Consider the following 24314-nt stretch of genomic DNA (forward strand, 5'->3'; position numbering starts at 1 on the left):
GTAAGCAATGATTTTATCATAGTTCTCTAAATAAAAGGAGGACCTTTTCACGTGGATAAGGGTTAAATAAGAAAGTTAACCTTTATAGCCCTTAACTCTTGTGTATGTCTACAGGAAAGACATAACACAGTGATCTGTTTGACCCATACACATGTCGAGCCACGCAAGTTTTCCACCCTATACTGAATCCATGAGTCAATGACAAAGAACGGACATTCCGTTACTTTTCGATGTAGGTATTCGGATTTACCTGCTATCGTCATTTTTAGGGTTTTTAGAAATAAGACTTGGGAATTCCCAAACATACAAATAATTTATATTTAGCACAAAATGCGAAACTTAAGTAAGTATTACGATAAATATTTACCACAATAACGGCGGAAAGTAATTATAGATAATATTTAATTTTGATTTCTTAAATATTATTTAATACTTTTTGAGATATTTGTTTTTCCCCCTTTTTTGCCACTTTGAACTTATAGTCTAGAACTCTAGTCTATTAGCCGGAAGAAGAAGATTATGTATGTAATATAGCTATCTGTCCTGGCAACCAAACAAACCCTGTACGCTTGTGACGCTATTAAATAATCGAACGAGCGAGCGAAGTGAAGTGAAATTGGGTGATCGTATAGTTGAGGGCATTATATTTTAGTCATTAATTTTTGAGCAGGCTCGATCAAGAGGTTATTGAGCTAGAAGAGCTTAAAATGCTAAAAAGCTATTTGTAAGGGATCTTGCTATTCTGGTCATTTTAATTGCAAGAAAGTATGGTCGAGTTTGGTATCAAATGAAAGTGCTCGGTTTACACATTGATAATATTGTTTTTTAATTTAAGATTTTAAAATAATTTGTAAGATAAAAACGAAATAAAATAAAAACGTAATAAAATAAACATAATATTAGTATTTGACATTTGACACGAAAGATTACGGCTTACCACAGACACGTTTTATTTTAATCTCTATGGTGACATTGGTGACCTAAATTTATTAATTAAGAGCTCCACAGATCTTGCTATAAATCGCACGCGGTTTTCGATCCTTTGACGACGAAGTAGCACTGCAATTGCGTTCAATTGATCTTTTTGGCGAACCGCGAGTTCTCAGTTCGGGGCGAACTACTAGTACATTAAAAATTACCTTTAACATCAGCAGCGTTAATCAGTTCAGTTACCTACCTATTTAAACATATAAAGATAAGATAAGATCTTTATTTGCATACCAGTATGTTACATAGGTTACATAATGGACCCTGGAAGGGTATAACAAAACATGTTGTTCACTATATATTTCACAGGTAGACTTATTTTTCCTGGGTTCCGTTACTTTACGAAATAACTTTCCATGTTTCCTCATAATGCTGAAACCAAAACAATAGCAGGGCAACCTTATAATGACGCTGGGAAGAAGTTGTATTTTCGATATTATTTTATTTGCTTCGATAGCTGGTAAATTGGTAATGTAATTGGATGCGCCGGTATGATTATTAGGTATACTATTGTATATTTACATAGGTACATATATTTACCTATCTGTAAATAATATATAAATTAATTTATTAGTTTAATTTAGGTTAAGATTTTTGTGTTTATTATGCTTACAACTAGACATCGTAAATTTTATAGCATTTTAGGTGCAGCGGAGTGGTGTTAACGGAATTAGTATAAACAATTTCAACCCTAATGATTAATTAGCGTTAATTACATTAATATTAACCTTCATTTATTTACCATTTCAGTTGGAATTATCTATACCAATTCCGTTAACACCACTCTGCTGCACCAAAAATGCTATAAAATTTACGATGTCTGCTTACAACTGTGCTCATGTAAAAAAAAACAATTCAACAACGTACCTACCTAAATGCATTACTATTAGGTACTAAACTTCTGCAATGTAAATAGGTTGGATCATTTATCTAGGCATTACTACGGCTAATACGATAAAATCTTGAGAAATTAATCCTCAAAGTTAACACAATAATAAAATATAGATAAGGTGTCATAGTTCGTTCAATCTTGTAGTGCTATGTTACAAAGTCACTGACTTATATTTGTAATCATGGTGCATATTAAATTAAGACTTGGAACTTATCGCATCTTCTTGACCTCGTAATGATACACTTCAGTAGGTGTAGGTGCCTAGTGTAAGTAATATGTGGTTAGTCGCTCGTAATATGAGTTGAGCTCAGGTACAATATAGTAACCAGTGTTTTAACTAGGTACATTAGAAAGAATGCCATCGAAGAACACATCCCTTGCATTCCTTGCTCATTTGCAGGTTTTTTATGAATAAAATCTAAATCACTAAGATTTTTTAGTTATCAGACCCGGTTTTGGTCGGAAGCTTTATGTTTTATATTTAACCAATTAGCACGAAACACGAACGTTTAACGTAAATGTCCCAATGCTGGACACCGTCCCAACAGTCTCCTCCTTTAATCTTAATTCCAAGCAATTAGATAATAGGCCGTGAATTATTGGAGGCAAATATTTTGCGAGAACCGTATTAAGTAAATCCCGCGAAAAGTGGGTTAGGTTAGGTTTGAACTGCGACCCTTACAGAACCAAACTGCTATCAGAAAAGTGGGTTAGGTTAGGTTTGAAATGCGACCCTTACAGAAACCAAATGCTATTAGAAAAATGGGTTAGGTTAGGTTTGAACTGCGACCCTTACAGAAAAGTAATGCTACTGAAAAAGTGGGTTAGGTTAGGTTTGAACTGCGACCCTTCCAGAAAAGAAATGCTACTGGAAAAGTGGGTTAGGTTAGGTTTGAACTGCGACCCTTACAGAAAAGAAATGCTACTAGAAAAGTGGGTTAGGTTAGGTTTGAACTCGACCCATACAGAAAATAAATGCTACTAGAAAAGTGGGTTAGGTTAGGTTTGAACTGCGACCCTTACAGAAAAGAAATGCTACTAGAAAAGTGGGTTAGGTTAGGTTAGAACTGCGACTGTTACAGAAATAAAATGCTACTAGAAAAAGGTGACGAAGTGGATTAATTAATTTAATAGTATTATATTAAGCATTTGCACATTTTTAATAAAAATGTGGTTACAATTTTGGTGGTCATAAACTATTTTTGGGTTTACAATGATTATTTTGGAGTAATTTGCTTTAATAGGATAGCAAGATTTAAAAATTTGGTTATAATTTTACATTAAAATGGAGTTCTAATTTTGGTGGTCATTTACTATGTTTGGGTTTACAATTATTATTATTGTGTCATTTTCTTTAATAGGATAGCAAGATGTAAAAATTTGGTTATCATTTCACATTAAAATGGGGTTTGAAATTTGGTAATCATTTACAATTTTTGGGTTAAAAATGATTAGTTTGGTGTCATTTCCTTTAAAAGGATAGTAAAATGTAATAAAATTGGTAATCATTTCATATTAAAATGGTGTTATAATTTTGGTGATCATTCATTATTTTAGGGTGGTAAAATATATTTTTTTGGTATAAAATTTTACTAAATCTGGTGATCAGTTAAATAGCAGCCTTATCTAATTAGTATTTTTTTCTTGTTATGACATGACATGAGTACATAATTGAGAGTAAGAAATGTTTGAAATGTGAAGAAGCCTTTCTTTAGTTAATGATTGTAAAGTGCATCAGTTCATTAGCTATTACTAATAAATAAATACTTAGCTTAAATATACCGACTCAAAATAGATGCTCATTTTATATAAACAAATATAATTACAGAGTCACTAGTAATTGTTGTACGGCATTAGGTACTTATTGTTGTACTTACTTGATACTTTTGTTGTAAGTAGTTATTGAAATCCGATTAATGAAATCCGAGCCCATCCATTAGATGCATCATCTTTACGTGCATTCATATTAGGTATTGTATATTTGTTACCGGCCAACTACAGCATCTATTATGTATGTATGCTGCCTACTTGTAGTGTAAAACGATATTAGGTACTTGCCCAATTTCATATTAGTTGTAGGTCAACGGGAAGTAGGTATGTAAGTATGTACCTAATCTACTCTATAAATTTTGATTCCCTTGAGAGTATTGAAATATAGATAAGTATACCTATGTTTTTTAGGGCATAAACGGCCGTATCTTTATTTATGTTAACTTAGAAGTTCCATTCTCACAAAAAAAAAACTTAGAAGTTTGATTTTTTCAAAGTTCAAGGGACTGTAGACCTGAGTAGGTATATGGTTTTCATGTCAACTCGATATGAAAACCACGCGTTCCCAAGACAAAGGGTATTGAAAGACAGACGGACAAATGGACAACAAAGTGATCCTATAAGGGTTCCGTTTTATTCTTTTTGATGTACGGAACCCTAAAAAGACGGTACATCTAACCCCACGGAATTATGTGTTTATTTTCAACTTTCTTTTTTTTATTAACTGTTGATAGGTAGTACAAAAAAATAATCACATATTTCGAGGATTTTGTACTGAACTGTCAACATAATTATGGACATGCTTACAGTACTTTACTTCTTGTCTAAGAAGAGATTTCCTGTTTTTTTTTAGTATTTGCTGCAGATAATAATACCTAACTTAGTTATTGAAGTAAGAGTATTATATTTATCCACCTGTACCTACATACTGTAGGTACATAATGTAGGGCTTGACAGGCGCGTGTCGATATCAGATTTTTGTCGATTTAGTCAAAACGGGCGAGGCAGCTTCTCGTGAAAACCAATATAATGTGACCTCGGAATCCGTAACAACTATACGTAGGTAATTCAAGAACGCTTTTATACTGGTTAGTTAGCTAGAGTCCTCCACGCGTCACTGTCAGCACACTGTTTAGATGTCATTGGCAAGATTTTATTGGTGTGAAATTCTATTACTTATTCATATAATATATTTATTTATATACATATAAGAGCCACATTGTTTTTATTGGTATCCAATTTCAAAGTTAATTCACAGTGTGTCCAGTAAATAATGGACGGTTGTCCACCACCTTCTAACCACCTGGCTAGTAGGTATACAAAATGGACTTACGGGTTTAGTAAAATTTCCGTGGTTTTCGAGGTAATTCCGGACACACGGTATATATTCTTACAAAGATAAATAGATTAGGTACATTAGGTAGGTAGATAACCTAGGGGCTGTTCATAAATTACGTCATCAATTTTTACGATTTTTGACTCCCCTCTCCCTAAAATCATCCAAAAATCATGCTTCGAATGACCCCGATTCCTCCTACGTCATGCTACCATCATCCGATGTCCAGACTCCCCCCCACCCCCAATTTGAAATGACGTAATTTATGAATAGCCCCCCACATCGATTGCTAAAATAATGAGCCATAACATATAATCTCGTTGTCAGGTAAACAACAAGTGTTTACAATTGCAACTTTCACTTAGTGCTATTGGAATCCAGAGAGGACAAAATAGGATTAATTATTTAATGTTGTAGCCCTATAGAATTAATTTCCATGTTGGAGATATAAAGTAACTAATTAAAATAAAACAACGGGTTGCACTCCGGGAGTGCCGACAGAAGTGAAAACTAAATGACTAGTCCAACATGTCTGCAGCACTATGTATAATTGACCCATCCTCCTTTCTATTGAAAAACTTTAGATCCGAAATTGCTGGTCAGTGACCTTGTTTAAAATTCGAAATTCAAATTTGTAGCGTTAATTGTTTTAAATTCGAATAGAAATTGTAAAGTTACCTTGCAGACCTCGCATCTAAATATATTTGGTCATGATATTTTGAGTTTTATTCACCAGTACTAGAGTTCACTTTTATTAGCGATTTCATCAAGATCTAGCTTTATTGAATTATATTTGAGTGATATAAAGTTAGAATGTAAGATCCTCGTATTTCAACCCGTAGGTACAAGATTAGAACCTTTTTCATGTAATGTCATTGAGTTTTTCTTTATTGATTTAAATGCCATCTAAACGTTACGGTCACGTGATCGCGTTACGCTGTCTCGAGTTTATCATTTTTTCCCCACCTCATAAAGTGCCCAGCGCCGCTAAAGAAGTTTTCACTTCAAAAATCATTAATATTGAAATTGGCTGTACACCAGCCACATCACATCATTACAACATGGATAAATTAAAAATAACATTAATTAGGATTTAAAGATAATTTAGAGTACGCTCTGAACCGAATGCTAGTAATTCTGCATGTGGGTAATTCCGAATACTTCAGATTTCAGAATGTCGAGTCCGAAAACAGACTCTAACACGATGGAATTATGGGTGATTTTTTGAATCATCCGAAATTCTAAACTTTATTATTCTTTTGCATAGCAAAGAGAATAGAGGGTTAGGTTAGGTTAGGTAGGTACTCGCAGGCTTAGTTTCCGCAACTCGACGTCATAAGATTGCTCCTATTTGGCGTGGTGGGTTGTCGGCATTATTCTTGCTAACCCAACTCTACCAAGAAGCCTAGCAGATCCATAGGCATATAGAGGGTTAATTGTCATAGTTAAATTTTAGTCACAATAAATTTACTGCCATCTTTCGATACAGGATTATTTAAAACGAAAAATTAATAAAAATATCAAAAAATGTATATTTTTTTATTTTGGGACATGCCACACTATATTATATCGTAGGGTAAAATATAGTATTACAGGATATTTTTTTATTTCTTCTTTTTATTTAATTAGTCATGTTATATTTCAGGAGGCGTGAGCGATGCGCGGGCGCACGCCGCGCTGGCGTTGCGTGTTCGCGGTCGTGTGCGCGCTGCTCGCTGCCGCCGGCATCGCCATCTCGCTCACTTGGGGCCGGGTCTTCGACTCCGTGGTGGCGCGAGTGAGTTTCATGTTACAGGAGAAACTGCTGCTGCTGTCTTGCCCTTCTGTGCTCTGCTGGGGTCGGGCCGTCGAGTTTGCGCTGGCGCGAATGAGTACACGTGAAACAATGTTTTGGGAGGTTTTTGAGTGCTACGTGTTCGCAGCCGTGTGAGTATCTACTACTCTCCGCCGCTGGCATTCCCCTCTCGTTCTCCTGGGGCTCTATTTAATAGGGTCGATAAAGTTAAATAATTTAGGAAACGCGTCGCATGTATCGGGACCCGTTTTTTGTCAGCGGAGGGTGCTCATGTTAATTCGCCCTTTCTTTGCGATTAGGTAGGATCGTTTACAATGCTTTTTACTTTGACTGTAGTGGTTTGACGAATTATTCATGATCATGATAAATATAATGACACCGGATAATACTAAGGTATTAAAATATACGAAATACAGTTGTTAAACGGCCAAATCTTCGCCTCGTGCTATTCAAGGGCGCACGAGGGAAGCCCTGCAAGCCGTTCTAATCTCCACACGTGGCTAACGAAGTGCTATTAACTTGATGGGTCACGTGGTTCATTTCCATATTGCCCTTCACAAGCAATTCAAGCCAGCATTGGTAAAATTGGCTACCTAGATATTGATAGGAAGCTCTTAAAGGTTTTTTTTACTAGTTAGAGACCTTTTTAAAGTTTTAAAGGGTTGAATTCTTAGCATTTGACCCTCATCAACAATTATTCACAAGAGCCCCTTAAAGTACCTATTTCAAAAGTTATTTATTAATCGCCGACTAACATTGATCTAATTTACAAAGTATGTACACTATTTACCAGATTATGCAGATTAAGTGAGTACTCGCCTAAAGGTCAAATCAACGTCTTATCGCTCTTATCTCAATAATAGGTACAGGGTTCGTATCCCACTGAACTTCGTACAGTAAATCTGTCCAGTTTAAATAATTCATTAGCTCTATGTTCACCTTTCCAGCCTTCAAGGACCATGTTGGGTCCCTAGAGGACACGCCGGCCATGTCCAATATTAAGTCATGGGTGGAATACCTTGAATCTGGGGAGGTAATAAATAAAAGACACGGGCAAGGTTAGCACTTAGCATGCTACGCTTAGCGAGTAGCGACCATGTGTGTACACACTTTTCACTGACACTTCGTAAATAATAGACTGCGAGAGATATCCCCATAAAATGGGATACAATATTGAAAGAAACGAAATAGGTACTAACTTTATAAATTGATTCGGGCGTTTGGACTGCTCGGTGGTGTTCAGTCTATTTTAACCGCGCTATATAGACGAATTGTTAATTGACACCTCATTCACAAAAAAAATACTCAGTAGTTTCGATCACACACCCACACAAACACATGTAACATAGGCTAAACTCAAAACCCTTTCTCTTAAAATTTTCGTAATTTAGCAAAAAATTGCAAAGAGCGTGAGTTCTATTCTATATGTAAGTATTAATTTTTACGAGTAGGCACAGGCTGGTAGGTAGTAGATGCCTACCACCGGATAATTTACAAATTGTACTGTTACTCTTCAGTCAGAAACAAAATAAAATGATACCGACACGTTTGTTAAAGAATGCACTCGTAGTAATTAAGTAGTAGGTACTCGGTCAAAAGTGCGAATTAATAATCGCAATCACACGGCACCTTGACTTCAATTTGTTTAATAAAACCGGGATAAGCCCGGTTGGGTCAAACGATCTGTTGATCCAACCAACCAGATGTCCATTGTCCAATCATATTGATGATTGATTGATGATTTGCGCAATTGACGGTCATGCGCACGATCGTTAATTGACGCTTTCTATCAATTTCGATCCACCAAGTGGCCTCTGATAAAAAGTTGATTGGTGTTATACACTTTAAATATTTGTTGTTGTCATTAGAATAGAAGCAAACACACTGTGATGATAACTGATGCGAGTGCGTCTTTGTGTAAATTCGAGGGACTCTGTACCTACATATATTTAGCTTAGCTCTACAAATCTCTTGTTCTGTCGCAAGAAGGTTTTCCCTCATTGAATTGATATTATTTAAACGAAGTTTCTTTAGAGACAGCAGTGTATAGTCGAAGAAATATTATTTGCACCGATTAATGTTATCGCTAATGACTCTTTTATTTACACTTCTTTTACAATAACTAGCAGCAAACAGGGTAATAAAAAATAAATTAGCAGACGAGCCGGTTTTGCTTAACCTTTTGGACGCCAATGACCGATATATCCGCACCGCAGGTTCAACGCCAAAGACCGATTAATCGGTCACAGACCACAGAGCAACATAGACCTACTGCATATGCATAAAGTTCAATTGCAGTTTTGACACTTGGGTGACGTGGCGTCCGAGTGACAGCTTTTGTTATTGACACGGCATCGAAAAGGTTAAAGTATACTTGAGCTAAACAATCTTGATCCCAGTTACATTTTAATTTCTAACTTTTCCTATTATTCTAACTTTTCAATTCGTAGTCTATTATTTAAAAAATAAAAGATTTATGTGAAAAATAAAAGATAGGATTTGTGTCAAAAAAAGGCTCATTTACCTTTATAATAACGTGTCAATATTATCCAATAAACACAAAGTATCATAACTTAGTTATTCCCATTATATGGATGGGACGTGCGGCAAAGCACTTCACACCTCTTTTGTCTTTTTGTATTCGTAAAGATAAAGTTTTATGACCAATCGGTGCAAATTATATTTTGTTAACTATAATTGAATTATGCATATTTGTCGGCTCAATCCCGTTATACCTTTAACAATTGGACCTCGGCTCCCCCCCGCAGTCACAGACGTCTAGCCTGGAAAAATACTCTACACCACGACGATAAATTGCTCTATATAGGTTGTTACTGTTGTTAGTCATGGTCTGTCTTCTAAACACAATAAAATCATTCTATTTGGTTTCAGCAAGTGGCCCTGGTGCCAGGGTCTCGATCGTTCCGCGAGTGGGAGGCGCCGTCTGTGCCACTCTTCATGGACGTCTACCTCTTCAACTGGACCAATTCGGAGAATTTCCCGGAAGAAAAGCCCAACTTGGTGCAGTTGGGTAAGTGCGTCGTACAGTCAAAATATTAAAATAACGACACGAACAAAGTATCAAAGATTATGCCATATGTTCTTCCCACGTTCTTCCTCAAAGTGAAATTTTGATTTAGGTAGGTATATGTATACCGCCTTTTCACCCTTAACGCGGTAAGATTAGGAATGAAAGCTTGCATAATATAATTTCTATGCGTTAAAATGAGGAATAAAGCTTGTGTACCGGTTGTAATTTCCAGGTCCATACCGCTTTAAAGAGCACCGGCAGCACGTGAACGTGACGTGGCACGTGAACAACGGCTCGGTGGCCTACCGCACCCTGCGGAGTTGGCACTTCCACCCCTCCAGCAACGGCAGCCTCGACGACAACGTCACCATGCTCAACATCATAGCGGCAGTAAGTGAACAACTAACTTCAACTCAACAACATAGCTGGACTGGGCCCGCTTATTGTAAATGAACATCAGACCGGATAAAACCTATGGTTTCAAGCGTTTTGTAAAGTTTTTCGCAACCTACATAATCAATATATATAATAAAAGAAAGTGTACAATGTGCGTGCCGCTAAAACTCAAAAATGAGTCCCGATACGATCAAGGAAGCTATACAAGGTGGTAGCCCTCTATCTCCCGTCCATGAAGAAGTTTTCCGTTTTTACCTGAAGGGTGCGCTTTTGAAGATATAAGGGCTGAAAGTTTCGCCCTTTGAAACCAAGAAGCAGTTGTTTTTGTTTATGAAATTTGAACCTTAACTTAATAAGATAAAGTTCAGAATAGATCGTGAAATATATACCTACGAAAATTTGTACCTGGTGAGGTGTCTCGGGTCTCGGAGGCTAGATATTTCTAGAAAAGTCCAGAACATTCGAGAGTAGGTATTCGAGAGCATTCCACAGCATATCAGAACATTCTGGAATGTTGGCGAATATTCAAGAACATTCTAGATCATTGTGAACATTCCAGAACACTTTTGAATGCTGTGGAATATTCTAGAACATTCGAAGCCGTCTCGGCGGCTAGACCTTTCTAGAACAGTCCAGAACATTCAAGAGTATTCGAGAGCATTCCACAGCATTTCAGAACATTCTGGAATGTTGTCTAATATTCGAGAACATTCTAGATCATTAATGGGGAACATTCCAGAATACTTGCAATTGTTGTGGAATATTCTGGATCATTCGCAGCCTTTTTATAGCGTCGGAGCTACCTATCGGTAGGCGTATATAAAGCAAGTCCGTCGTGAGGTTCGAATGTTCGAGAACACACGAGAATGTTGTCGAATATTCCGAAATAGCCTAGAATCCAGGATTCCCGATCATTGTGGAACGTTCCAGAACACATTCAAATGTTGTGGAATGTTCTAGAACATTGTGAATTATTTGAAGCCTTTTTTGTATTTTCGTGAAGAATATTCCCGTTTTTACCTGAAGGGCGTGCTTTTAAAGATAAAGGGCAGATATTTTCACACTCTAGACATTTTTAGAACAGTCCAGAGCATTCGAGAGTGTTCGGGATCATTCTACAACATTTCAGAACTTTCTGGAATGTTGTCGAATGGTCGAGAACATCCCAGATCATTGTGGAATATTCCAGAATACTCTCGAATGTTTTGGAATATTCCGGAACATTGTGGCCCATTCGAAGCCTTTTTTGTATGGGGTGGAGCTACAGAACATTCTGGAATGTTAGAGAACATTCTAGATCATTGTGGAACATTCCAGAACAATTTCAAATGTGGACCATTCGAAGCCTTTTTGGTAGGGGTATATAAAGTAAGAGCGTGGTGAAGTTCGAATGTTCGAGAACATTCCGGAATATTCTGAAATGTTGTCGAATATTCGGAAATAATCTAGAATCCAGGATCCCAGATCATTGTGGAACGTTCCAGAACACATTCAAATGTTGTGGAATATTCTAGAACATTGTGGCCTATTTGAAGCTTTTTTGTACTTCCATGAAGAAGATACCCGTTTTTACCTGTAAGGGCGTGCTTTTGAAGACAAAGGGCAGATAATTTCACCCTCTAGACATTTCTAGAACAGTCCAAAGCATTCTAAAGTATTCGAGATCATTTCATTCCATGTTCGGGAATATCCCAGATCCCTCGACTGTTATGGAATGTTATAGAATATTGTGTATTATTCAAAGCCTTTTTTGTATTTCCATGGAGAGGTACCCATTTTACCTGACGGGCGTAGTTTTAAAGATATAAGGGCTGAAAGTTTTGCCCTCTAGATATTTCTAGAATAGTCCAAAACATTTGAGAGTATATATTCGATACTTCGAGAGCATTCCAGAACATTTCATTCTGTTCGAGAACATCCCAGATCATTGCGGGACATTCCAGAAAATTCGAATGTTGTGAAATATTCTGGAACATAGTGAACCATTCGAAGACTTTTTTATATGAGTGGAGCTACCTATTGGTATGGGTAGGTACTAGAGATGTGCGCCGATGGCAAAATCATCGGCGGCGGCGTCCGATGATTTTTTGACCGGCGGCGGCGGCGTGATCGGCGTGAAATCGGCGTGGCATAATTTTTGATACTGCATGAGAACGTGGCTGTAGAAACTCTACATTAAAGCCTTCTGAGTATTTACTAGGCTATCCAAAACATATTATGTGTGTTTTCTAAATTATTGCCGAAAATTATATCCCATCATATCATTTGGCAACCATTTATTACTAATACGAACCTAACGGTTACCAACGGTATGTTTAAATATTAAAATAAAAAGGATACTTTAAAGGCCTGGCCAAACGCACGGCGCGACGCAGCGCCGCGGTCGCGCCGCGCGACCGCGGCACATGCTAACAGGTTACTTGACGTCGGTAACGGTTACCGACGTCAAACAGACTGCGTCCCGCCGGTATCACGCCCCGCTTCTGTCGCGTCCCGCGCCGCGCGGCCCATTGCGTCCACCGCGTCGCGCTGGGTCACACATCAGTCGGATCGGACGTTAGGCAGCGAGCGGTGCGTAGCGTTCCCGCGCGACCGCGCCGCGTTCGCGCGCGCGATGAGGGCGTGTTGAGAGCGTGAGGCCGGCGCGATCCGCGCGCGCCCTGTTTGAACAGGCATCACGCGGCGCGGACGCGGCGCTGCGTCGCGCCGTGTGTTTGGCCAGGCCTTAAAACGCTACATTTTAGGCAGTATTATTACTTACTTTGTAAGCGGAATACAAATAATAATAATAATACACAAAAAAAATCTTTATATGTTAAGTCTTAAATCTTCCCAGCCGCTGTCGCCTCAACTAGTATTTGTTACGAAATAATGATGAACTGTATACTTTACATTTGTCTGAACTGAAGTTTAACAGAAATGTATGTTACAATAAAGATGTCATCGTTTTCGAAAGTAAACGTCTCTGGCAGGTTAATTCGCTCAACAGAATGTCTTTGAAGTGTCCCGTTTTATGGAATGTTAAGGTCTACTTTGTTTTCTTTACTGCTAGCTTAGTGATGATGCTTGGTGATTTAAGTTCCTATAAGTATGTATCATTGTTTAGGTATAGCTCATTACGAAGCTTTAACCTGACTTTTATAATTTTGATTGAAATATAATATTGTTAAGTAAAAGAAGCTGATTTAATCACCATAAAATGACTAAGAATTGATCGTGTGTAATTTTAAATGAAATTGTATATTATGTGAATATGAATTGTATAGCATAAGGGTCATCATATGATAGATATGATTTGATTTATTTATGCGTGTCACCAGCATCACACTAGAAATCATAAAATACGCAATTATAATCGTCATGACAGCTTGCTGGAGATTCTAAGAAGAAAATAGCATGTTTATGTCCTAGGATATGAACCCGCTATTTTCTTGACTTTAGTTCACTGATTAAATTGACAATCAAGAGACTATTGATGTAAAACAAAATGCGTTCTACATAAAAGCTGTGCGATAAAATATCAAATAATAACCTGAGATCCAGAAACTAGATCTTGTTTAAATTAACGCTAAATCGTTATCACGGCTAACACCGCAACGACAAAAATGAAAGCTAATTTGGTTCACTGCCAAATAATAAGCGAAAAAGCATAAGGATCTTTAAATTATACCTCTGTCACTATCTACTCACTACGCAACATGGAATAAGACACGATAGGTATCAAAATTTCCCACGCCGATTATACGCCGGTCAAATTTATCGGCGGCGGCGGCGTGGAAAAATCGTCGGCGGCGGCGGCGCGGCGGCGCGGCGCACATGTCTAGTAGGTACGTAAAACAAGATCCGTCATGAGGTTCGAACTTTCGGGAACATCCCGGACCATTCTGGAATGTTGTGGAAAGTTTGGTAATAAGTCTGGAATGTCCCAGATCATTGGTGTGATCTGGAACGTTCCAGAACACACTCGAATGTTGTGGAATATTCTAGAACACTGTGGACGTTTCGAAGCCTTCATACTCGCAGGAGATTTTCGACAAACACTTCCAGTTATAGTAGTAGTAGTAAACTCTTTATGTACCTACAAAAAGACATATTAAAAATAACATACAATTAGTAAGAAGTACAAAGGCGAACTTATCCCTTTGAGGGATCTCTTCCAGTTAACCTTATCCCTATTCCCCATGCTTTTCTCACGGTCAACTATACTTACGTAGGTTGCTCTCGAGTAAAGAATAAAAGAAAATGAAAAAAGAATTAGGTATAGGTATTGTACATACATACATATAATCACGCTTATTTCCCGGAGGGGTAGGCAGAGACCACGGATTTCGGATTAGGTATTGTAGTAAAAATAAAATAAAAAAATTATACCTAAATATATTTTAAAGTTTATCCTTTTATTACAACCACTACCCAATTCTCATGTCAGCTCCCTGAGCGAAGCCGGGTACCTCAGTTAGTTACATATAAAATTTCCTTACGACTGGCTACGACGTAGCACTTCATAACCTAGCTATCTATTCTATAGGTAAGTATATTGTAAGGTAGTGTTAAATTGTATATTTAACAGCGCCATCTATCTCACCTCTTACATACTTTTTAATAATGATCTACATAAACGTAAGTACCTACCTACTTAGTTCCCTACAAAGTGCATAGGTGGTGCTGTTATTAGTTTTAATTATTTTAGGCTAGTTAATTTGTGATGTACTCTTACACTTTCCAAATAGACACGATAACAGGCCTCCGTCACACGCTCAAGGCCACGCGCTATATGCCTACCGCTCGGCGTATCGTCGACGATACAACCGACAGAGGGCCGCCGAACGCCCGCCTCAGCGCTCGCACCGCATTGCACCGCGCGTTTCCCGCGCTTATGCTTCGAAATGCCGAAACCACGTAATTATTGTGCAGTAGATGGGTGAAAAAGTCAAAAAAACAAAGGAAAAAGCCTATAATAAAAATTCATCTTTTTATGCCGGGCTAAAGGTCCCACCTGAAAGTTTAATAATTATATATTGAAGGGTTAGAAAAAGTATTTTTAAATAACTTTGACGATGTAATAATTAATCGGCCTGGTAGCACCGTATTACTTTTAAAAACCGTTGATTGTCCGTTGCTTTGCTCCTGAATATTTATTAAAATTATTTACGCGATTTAGGATATTTTCAACTACTTATTAAATTTTAATAACAGAGAATTCCGAGAAGTGAAAAAATTATAAATCATTATATTAAAACTAAAACATATTTGATTCGCAACAGTCGTTGTATTACAATAATCATCATAGGTAGGGTAGCTACAACCCTAGCGCATTCTTACGATGACGCGTTGGCACGTGACTCGAACGGCGGGCAACACAGTCTCGACTCTTTGTGCTCGTAATTATGGTACATTTCTTCTTGTCCTGAGCAGCAGGTATTATTATTAAGGTTCTGTAGGCTATTATAGCGTAGGTATTTTTGCTTTTGTTCGGGAATGAAGTATCTGTTACGTAGTAACTATTTATTAATCTGTGACGATAAGAAGCACACGCTGTTTTCTCTCCGATTCCCTCAAGATCCTCCGACCTCCGCCCACGTGCCATCAGGTAGTCTATTTTGCTAACAAGAGTTGTAACTAATGAATAACTTTCACTGCTTCAGTATGATTATATGTAAAAATAAAACATTAGAATAGGTAGGTAGATAAACAACGTGTTTGTTGAAAACAAGAATTCCGCTAATAAGTTTCAAATCAAGAATTCCGCTAAAAGATTTGTAATTATTTGCAACGGATAAACTCGGACTGTCGTCTAGTTAATACAAGTTATTGTAGTCAACGACTTTGTATACCTACAATGTTATATAGGCACACGTTTACATATGTGTATGAATATGTGAATACATTGAATTAGGTACTAAAAGTTTACTAAAAAGATTTTTTTTGATCCTGTACGATTGAGTAATGCGTAACCCTTAACAAGCGGACTGCATATCGTTAATATTCTCGCGTAATCCAGCTATGACTGTTACGTAAAAGGATAACGAGCGACTAGCTTTCGGCTCATCTTCGCTTTCAATACAATTATGAACTGTCTGCCTTTGAACGGTAAGCTTTCAATGTTATTAGTGAGCACGATTAAGTACCAAGACCTTTCAGATTGTAACTTTTGTTCCCCTGGGTCAGGTACGAATACGAAACATAAAATAACACGTAACGTGTGTATTGCGTAACATGTAATATTGTTTACAATATTCCTACCAACCTGTAAATACGTAAACGAAATTTCTATGAACCGTTAATTATCAGTTTTATGATTTCCAAAAAGTTGCAGGCGGCTCGCAACCCCACAAATGCATTGCTCACCCCTGCTTTATAATATCAATTACTGGTATAATCAAGTAATAAACGGTCAATACTAAAGCTTAAATTTAAGTTTATTAGCTTACCGATCCTTTTCAATTCCAGTCAGCGATCTACAGCGCTCGAGGCTGGGGCTTCTTAGAGCAGAAGATGCTATCCATGTCGTTGGCCATGTTCGGGCAGCACATGGTGGTGTCGAAGCCGGCTCGGGAGCTCCTGTTCGAGGGCTACGAGGACGCGCTGCTGGACGTGGCCAAGACCTTGCCGGCCAGCGCGACCGGCGGCGCCCCGCCTGTTGACAGATTTGGACTGTTCTACGAAGTATGTATGTGTTTTTCTCTTAGATTGAAATGACGTTTTGTAAGTTCGTGATACGAGTAGGTAATCGTCAAGCAGCATTAGACTCAAGGGCATACACACGCAATGCCGGAACATAGACACGCTTCGAATAGGGGAACAATTTTTCACAGGGCCCATAGGGGGTTTTTGAGTCTAGAATTCGAGCGTAATGGGCCTCTGTATATAAACGAGGTAGGTGCAATAATTTGTTGCAGAAGTTTACAAATAAAAACATCGTGCACATACATATGACTATTTATTAACCCTACAATGCATGACTTTTTAGTTTTTGGAAATAAAATTATATGTGATAAATATATGTGTTTACTTTTAGGGAAAAATAATTTAAAAAATATGCAACGCATATTTTGGAAAATATAAGGTTTTTTATCTGTGTATTAAGGTATAGAGAATATACATTTAGAAATATATGGCAAATTTTCGTTTTTACATGTTTCATTTCTTTTTGTAATGCTATCAACAGTTTTTATGGTTGTGGATTGCTTTTAAGTGACTTTTGTGAATTTAGCGACCTGGCATGATGTTTTTGACGAGATTTTTGTATTTTTATTTAGTCCTGATGAGGCCAGCTTGAAGCTCTACTGGTGATGTATTACCAGCATCAGCATTACAAAAACTTCTGGTTTTGTAGGTGGACTTTACAGAATTAGAGTATAGGACGTGCAGGTGATCATGGAACACATTGGTGATCTATTATTGAACTTGATACCAACTCCGAAATTCTGACAGGTGATTCCGATGTATGGAGTTGTGATATATTTAAAAATAAGTTATATGTAACTGGCGTCAGCTCAACTTACTCAGGACATGGCGACCGACTATTTTCTGAGTCGCTAAATACTTCAGAAGCCTGATTTATTGTTGCCCGCATTATTTAAAAGATGAATTCACTATCGGCACTCGAATATCCCATCATCCAGATCTCGATCATTTTTACTTGCAAAGGATTGATAAAAATGAAAAATAATGCTCATTATCTGCATTCCGTAAGGATTTACTTTCGCATCATCCAAAAACTATTCATAATTATTAATTAATCAGCTGTTGTGAGCTCTAAAAAAAGGTTAACGATTTTGAGCCTTATGCCTTGGACAGAAGTTCTCAAATGTATACATATTTTAACGTGAGTGTGCCGTAAAACCATAAATAACCGTTCCTACAGATTATGCCAAACTAAAACTTATGCCAACGTCATAAAAACTCTGACAGGTGCAAGCGTTCCTTACTTGTATTGTGTAAGCAATATGAACCTCAATGCATGGTGTACCATATCGGGAACGTTTGAAAAATATTGCTCGACGCTATCTAAACATTGCAGAACTATAAAATTAAACTTACCATTGAGTAATATACAGTTTAATAGTCACAATATATATTTTTTCTTATTGTTTAACTTTAAAATGATTTATTTGTCGCACTTCGAAACTTGTCAAAACTGATTTTTGCACCAACCAGGCGGCTTAGCACGGTCGCGTTTTTATCCCTTGTCACCATGCCTGTCACGTTCTAACAAGTACGTAAGTGCGAAAGGGACGCGCATAGTGACAGACGATAAAAATGGAACCGTGCTGCGCCCCCAGGGCTGCCAGTACATAAATCTTGATTATACGATCCAGTGCCAGCAATTATACGAAATTCGCTTGCTATACGAGTTCAAAATTAAAAAAAAAACGAATAATTTTAAATCGATTTTTTAAATGCTGGTGAATTTCGGTTTTCGCGGTAAGCCCCAAATTGCGGGGATCTTTCTATTCTACTACAAAAAAGGCGTAATAAGAGTGACAGAGAACGATGCCCGCAATTTGCGAACTTAAAATTTCGCGGTTATAGCCCACATTGACGAGTATTTAACCACTCAACCGTCCGGCCCCTAAATTATAACTACACTGCCATCTAATTTTTTTTAGAGCTAACTATTTTGTTAGGCTACGTTGTCCCATGCCGAAATATTCCGTTAGATGGCTCTGAAATCAATTCTTTCTTCCACCCCTTTGGATAGTAAGGTTCCCGCGGACGGTTAAGAGCATATTTTTTTCGGATACTATTCGGATATACGTCGGACGGTCAAGTGGTTAAGTAGTTGCCGTTCCATTAAATCGTATAAACAGTATTGGTACACTGTTTTTTAAAGCATGTCAGTAGTTTGACATCGGTGTTTTTTTTCGTATCCAATTATACCGACTGACCAACTATACGTAATGGATACGAAAAAAATTCGATTATACGAATTTCGTAGCCAATTCTACGATCTGGCAGCCCTGGCACCAACTCCCGAAATTTGACCGATCGTCCGACACTTTGGGTGTAATACTGCTGCCTAGCGGCAACACACCGAACTATTTAAGTAGCCTTGAGTGTAAAGTAACCTTCAAAGTATAACAGATGTCGCTGCCTACCTGATTATTGACACAATTCTCACATATTTCGGTTGTGCCATATATGGAACTGTATCAACTGTATGCATTGTAGGGTTAAGTAAGATGCTAGGATTATTTTCAATAATCAAGTAACACATTAAGATATTACTCGAATAAGTATAAGTAAAGATCCTTAACCGACGTTAGTAACTACATATTGCCGTCTATTGTGTTGTTTTCAGAGGAATAACTCAATCTCGACCGATGGCTACATGGAAGTCTCCACAGGGGTGGAGAGCGGCACTCTACCAGGTCAGGTGCTGCGGTGGAACTACCAGGATTATCTGCCATACTACACTGAGGAGTGCGCCAAGGTATCTACTACTACTACTACAAGGAGTCATAATGGGGGCCGATTTTATTATAAATTTTTATTTATAAATTTTAAGTATACGCGATTAAACCCCGTTATAGTAAAAATGTGTGAAAATCGTGAAAGCGTAAATCAGTATAATGAAACCTCGATAGTTTAATTGTAAGTTCCTTTCATCATCTTCAGGAGGCCGATTTTTGAAATTCGATCTCTCGATTTCGTCACTCGAAAATCGGTGGAAAACGGCGAAATGCTAATTTTTGAAATAAGAGCGATAGAAATTTGGAATCCAGTGGTATTGACATTGACCACTCGTTTTCAATTCTGTTAGTAGAATTTAAATGCATAGTAGTGGAGATATTATGTAATGAAATACACGAAATCGAGAGATCGAATTTCAAAAATCGGCCTCCTGAAGATGATGAAAGGAACTTACAATTAAACTATCGAGGTTTCATTATACTGATTTACGCTTTCACGATTTTCACACATTTTTACTATAACGGGGTTTAATCGCGTATACTTAAAATTTATAAATAAAAAAAATGTGCGGGAAGCCATTGAAATGAAAAGACATTGCAATTTCAATCGGGCGATCAACCGTGGAGACCATAACATCGGATTAACAGAGTTAAGGGGTTTACAACTTTAGGTATTGTCTAAAGGTTGTCTGGAAGAGATCGCTTTTTAGCGATAAGACCGCCTGTTGTTTAACCTCTTCTTCCTGTATTATTTGTATTGTTTTCTGTAATGAGGTGTGCAATAAAGAGTATTTGTATTGTATTGTATTGTATTGTATTGTCAGCTTAACTCGCATATCTTTTATAGGTAGGTACTTTTAGGTACAAATCATGTAAATAGAGACAAAATAAGATTAATAACAGTCAAGATGCAAACTAGATATATCATGAAGTAGGTACTTACTAGTAGGGACGTAAACTTGATCTAAAATATAACGTACATGTATAAAATATTGCCCGACTAAGGGCCAGTTGCACCAACCACAATTAACAGACTGATCAACGTCAAGCAACAGAGAACTATGAAACTTTCCATACAATAAAATTTAGCGAACGCTAAAACGGTGACAGACGGTTTGGTGCAACCGACCCTAAGTAGGCAATTTTATTAGGCACTAATCTTTGTATCTTATATAACAGAGCTAAGATTAAGAAAGGCTTCTTCGAAGCTTCATGACTAGTCAGATTATAATACACAAAGGTTATTGTGCTTTAATGTGATCTAAATGATTCCAGCTGAAGGGGAGCGCGGGTGAGTTCCTACCCCGGGACCTGACGGAGCGCTCCACGGTGACGGTGTTCGTGCCGGACCTGTGCCGCTCAATACAGCTCACGCACAAGCTCAGCGGAGAGTTCGGAGGTCTCCCTTATCACCGCTACTCCGTCGCGCCGGAGAGCTTCGATAACTGTGAGGTTCTTAAAACACATCTTGTTGCAACATTCTTCAATGTGTATTCAGCAGGCAGAAGGTTTCCTCCCGCTTGAAGTCTTGTAGCGCTATTCTTCAAATGTATGCAAAAGTAACAGCTTAACGCTCGTAGAAAAATGTTTCAATGACGGTCGACAGAAAATGTTACTAACCTAAAAACAAATTACTAACCTGAAAATATGCGCTAGTTGACAATCCGGATTCCGCTATTTTTATAATAGCTGAGAACAGAAAATTAAACGGATCCTCGCGGCAGATTGGACGGTTAAGTAGACTAGCTCGACCCATCGTAGTAGGCGTAGCCAGTCAGCAGCCAGTGAACTAGGGGAAGGCAAATTGTTATCACCGGAGGCCTACATGGAGGGGCAGAGGGAAATACATTGTATGTGAAATGGAGCTCAACTCCAGGAGGGGGGGGGGCAGCCGCCCCGCTGCTCCTACCTGCCTATGCCCATGGCTATGGATGGTGGTATAGAACTAGGGAATCATCCTTTCTTTACTTTTGTGCTTTATAGCATAAATAAATGATGGTTTCAGCAACGTCCTCTCACCACAACACGTGCTTCTGCAACGGCGACTGCTCGTGGGGCGGAGTGATGAACGTGTCGGCGTGCCGCTACGGGTCGCCCTCGTTCATCTCGCTGCCACACTTCCTGCACGCCGACCCTGCGCTCGCTGCCGCCGTCTCCGGCCTGCAGCCCGACGACGACAAACACTCCTTCTACTTCTCTGTGGAGCCGGTCAGTACAGTATCAACATTATTGTGGCATTAGAACCAAAGATTTCCATGATTTAAAAATGTTTACTTACTGCCCGATTCGAACTTTAAGATACGTCAATTAATAGATCTAGAAACGATATGGATTAAATGTGTCAGTGTCAAAAGGGACGTTTTTGTTTGAAGAAACGTCACGTTACTGACATATCTAATCCATATCATTTCTAGATCTATTAACTAACGTATCTTAAAGTTCGAATCGGACCGTTAGTCGTTTATTCTTGAGAAGGGTCTTAACATTGCGATTGCTGCTTTCGTGATCCTTCTCCGATGGTATATACTGGCTGCAGGGTCAGCGTATATCGGATCTTGGTAGCAGATTACATCTTCAACCAAAAAAAAATTAGATAAGTATAATATATTTCTGTTTCAGAAACTTGGTGTGCCACTCGAGGTTGCCGCTAGGTTCCAGCTGAATGTTCTAATTGAACCGAATCCTAATATTGCGTAAGTGTTAATTTAAGTATCAATAATACAAATACAAATTGAGATGTGGTAAAAGAGAGCACATAAACGTACCTAATAATACTCGTTCTTTTTATGTACCTACCTGTAATTTCATTTTTTTGATAGCTGAGATAAATTAACATCACTAGAGAAAGAAAACTATTCGCAGCTGTGCTAAAAAACCATAATGTTTAAATTACAGGCTATATGAGAAAGTGCCGAAAATGCTCTTCCCGATATTCTGGGTGGAGCAGAGCGTGCAAACTGAAGCAAGCATCATAGAGGAGCTGGTGTACGCGCGCGCCATCTTGGACTGGGGCGCGACCGTGTGCGCGTGCGCCGCGCTGCTGCTGCTGGTGCTGGTGGCACTGGCCACGTGCTGCGTGCCGCGCCACAAGTACGCACACCCGACGGAAGGCGCCATCATCAGCGAAAAACCGAAGGATGAAGCAGAGATGAAGCTGAACAATCTGTGATACAATTGACGATTTTGATGCTGAACGTGATTGTCAGTATTGTCACTCAATCCCGGTTCTCGGTCTAGTCTCGAAGACTGATTGAAAGACATTTTGTCCGCTCCGGGAAGTGAAGTGATAGGTGCAAAGCGGGAGGTAATGAAGTTACAAGCGATAAAGAGTGTCCAGCTGACTAAATGTTACCATTAATAAGTTAACATAGGTACATAACATAACAGATATGTGTACCTTTTCTTCTCCATTTATTTGTGACTTGTATAGAGCATTTTAACGAAAGTAGGTATGTATTATGTAGAGACTTATCTCTACCCACTAATACTTAAAATATAGCCAATAACTAAAACATAGCGAATATTGGGCTCGAAATTCGAACAAAAATGATACTGCTTTAAGGGTCATTCTCGCATTTCGTGCAAATCGGTATTATTTGCAATTTACCAAAAATGTGTTGGTGTTTTCGAATACCTGTCAATGCAAGGTTGTAACATAGGACCTAAAGTATATGGGCCCGCCATGAACAATTCTAAAAAGGTGGTTATTTTCTTTATATTTACAATTAACCCCCACTATTTTCATTCCTCTCTGCACGTATCGCGTGAAGCTATACTTTGACCTCCATTTGAACCTTAAGATACTAAAAATAGAAAACTTCTTTTTGGTTCAGTAAACAAGTAATTTAGTTATGTTTTATATCGTATAATATTATACTCTAAGAAATTAACAATAAAACTATACAGCCTTATAAGTGTATGGTCCAAGCATTTTCTTCATTACCGACGCGAGAAATGGATTACCTATATTTTGCTATATAGCAAGGGTATATAGCACTTCCCGCGGATACAACACATTGTTCGTCAGTCAGTTGGCCGCGTGCTACCACAGCGGTCGTCCGTATGTTACTTTTGACGAAAGTGACGTGTCGGGAAGGAGTGTGGTTCAGATAAATCTTCATCGCCATCTAGTGATTTATACAGTAAGTACCAATTGTACATTATTAACATTATACCTAATTGATGTGTTTTAGGGTTGCCTTTCGGGTGGCTTATTCTGCGAAATCAAGGTCTGATATCAACCGACCTAGGCGACGAAAACTTCCAAAACTTCATTCATATCTGTTTCATTCATTTCTTTTCCTTCCAATTTTGCCAGGGAAGGTAATGAACGAATTTAGAAGGTAATGATAATGTATTAGAGGCAGTGCATTTAATGGAAAGAGGGTTAAGTTATTATAAATAGTATGTTGGTATAAGCATTTAAAACTGTATGTAATAATATATAGGGGAGCCTAACTGGTGATTTATGGATCTAACTAGAGCGCAGTAGATTAACATAACCTGCTGCTCTACATATAATACCAGACCGCACTCAAGGACTGTGCTGAGAAATTTGACACGTTACTAAGAGACTAAGTGAGTTGGAATTGGAATCATCAGGTACCTGTCGACGATAAGGTAGAGAACGGGGCAAATGTTTGGAATAAAAGGCAGAAACTACATGAACATAAACACAGGCCGATAAGTAA

At 38.1% G+C, this 24314-nt stretch overlaps 1 protein-coding gene across 2 annotated transcripts in view; it reads left to right on the forward strand.

Annotated features, from left to right (window-relative positions):
* Positions 1-23567, forward strand: part of LOC134795347 (protein peste-like) — a 42825-nt gene extending 19258 nt beyond the window's left edge. Inside the window, exons 2-10 of one of the 2 annotated variants that reach the window (XM_063767173.1) lie at positions 6634-6762; positions 9673-9811; positions 10044-10201; positions 16658-16873; positions 19512-19643; positions 20899-21070; positions 21629-21831; positions 22243-22316; positions 22519-23567. In XM_063767173.1, coding sequence (XP_063623243.1) covers positions 6643-6762; positions 9673-9811; positions 10044-10201; positions 16658-16873; positions 19512-19643; positions 20899-21070; positions 21629-21831; positions 22243-22316; positions 22519-22792 — 1488 coding nt within the window. In that variant the 5' untranslated portion in view covers positions 6634-6642 and the 3' untranslated portion in view covers positions 22793-23567. Of the gene's footprint in view, positions 1-6630; positions 6763-9672; positions 9812-10043; positions 10202-16657; positions 16874-19511; positions 19644-20898; positions 21071-21628; positions 21832-22242; positions 22317-22518 lie in introns of both variants that reach the window. The other variant, XM_063767181.1, reaches the window with a different exon arrangement.
* The last annotated feature ends 747 nt before the right edge of the window (positions 23568-24314 follow it).

The sequence above is a fragment of the Cydia splendana genome, chromosome 1 (genome assembly GCF_910591565.1).
Source record: "Cydia splendana chromosome 1, ilCydSple1.2, whole genome shotgun sequence".
Classification (NCBI taxonomy): Eukaryota; Metazoa; Arthropoda; class Insecta; order Lepidoptera; family Tortricidae; genus Cydia; species Cydia splendana.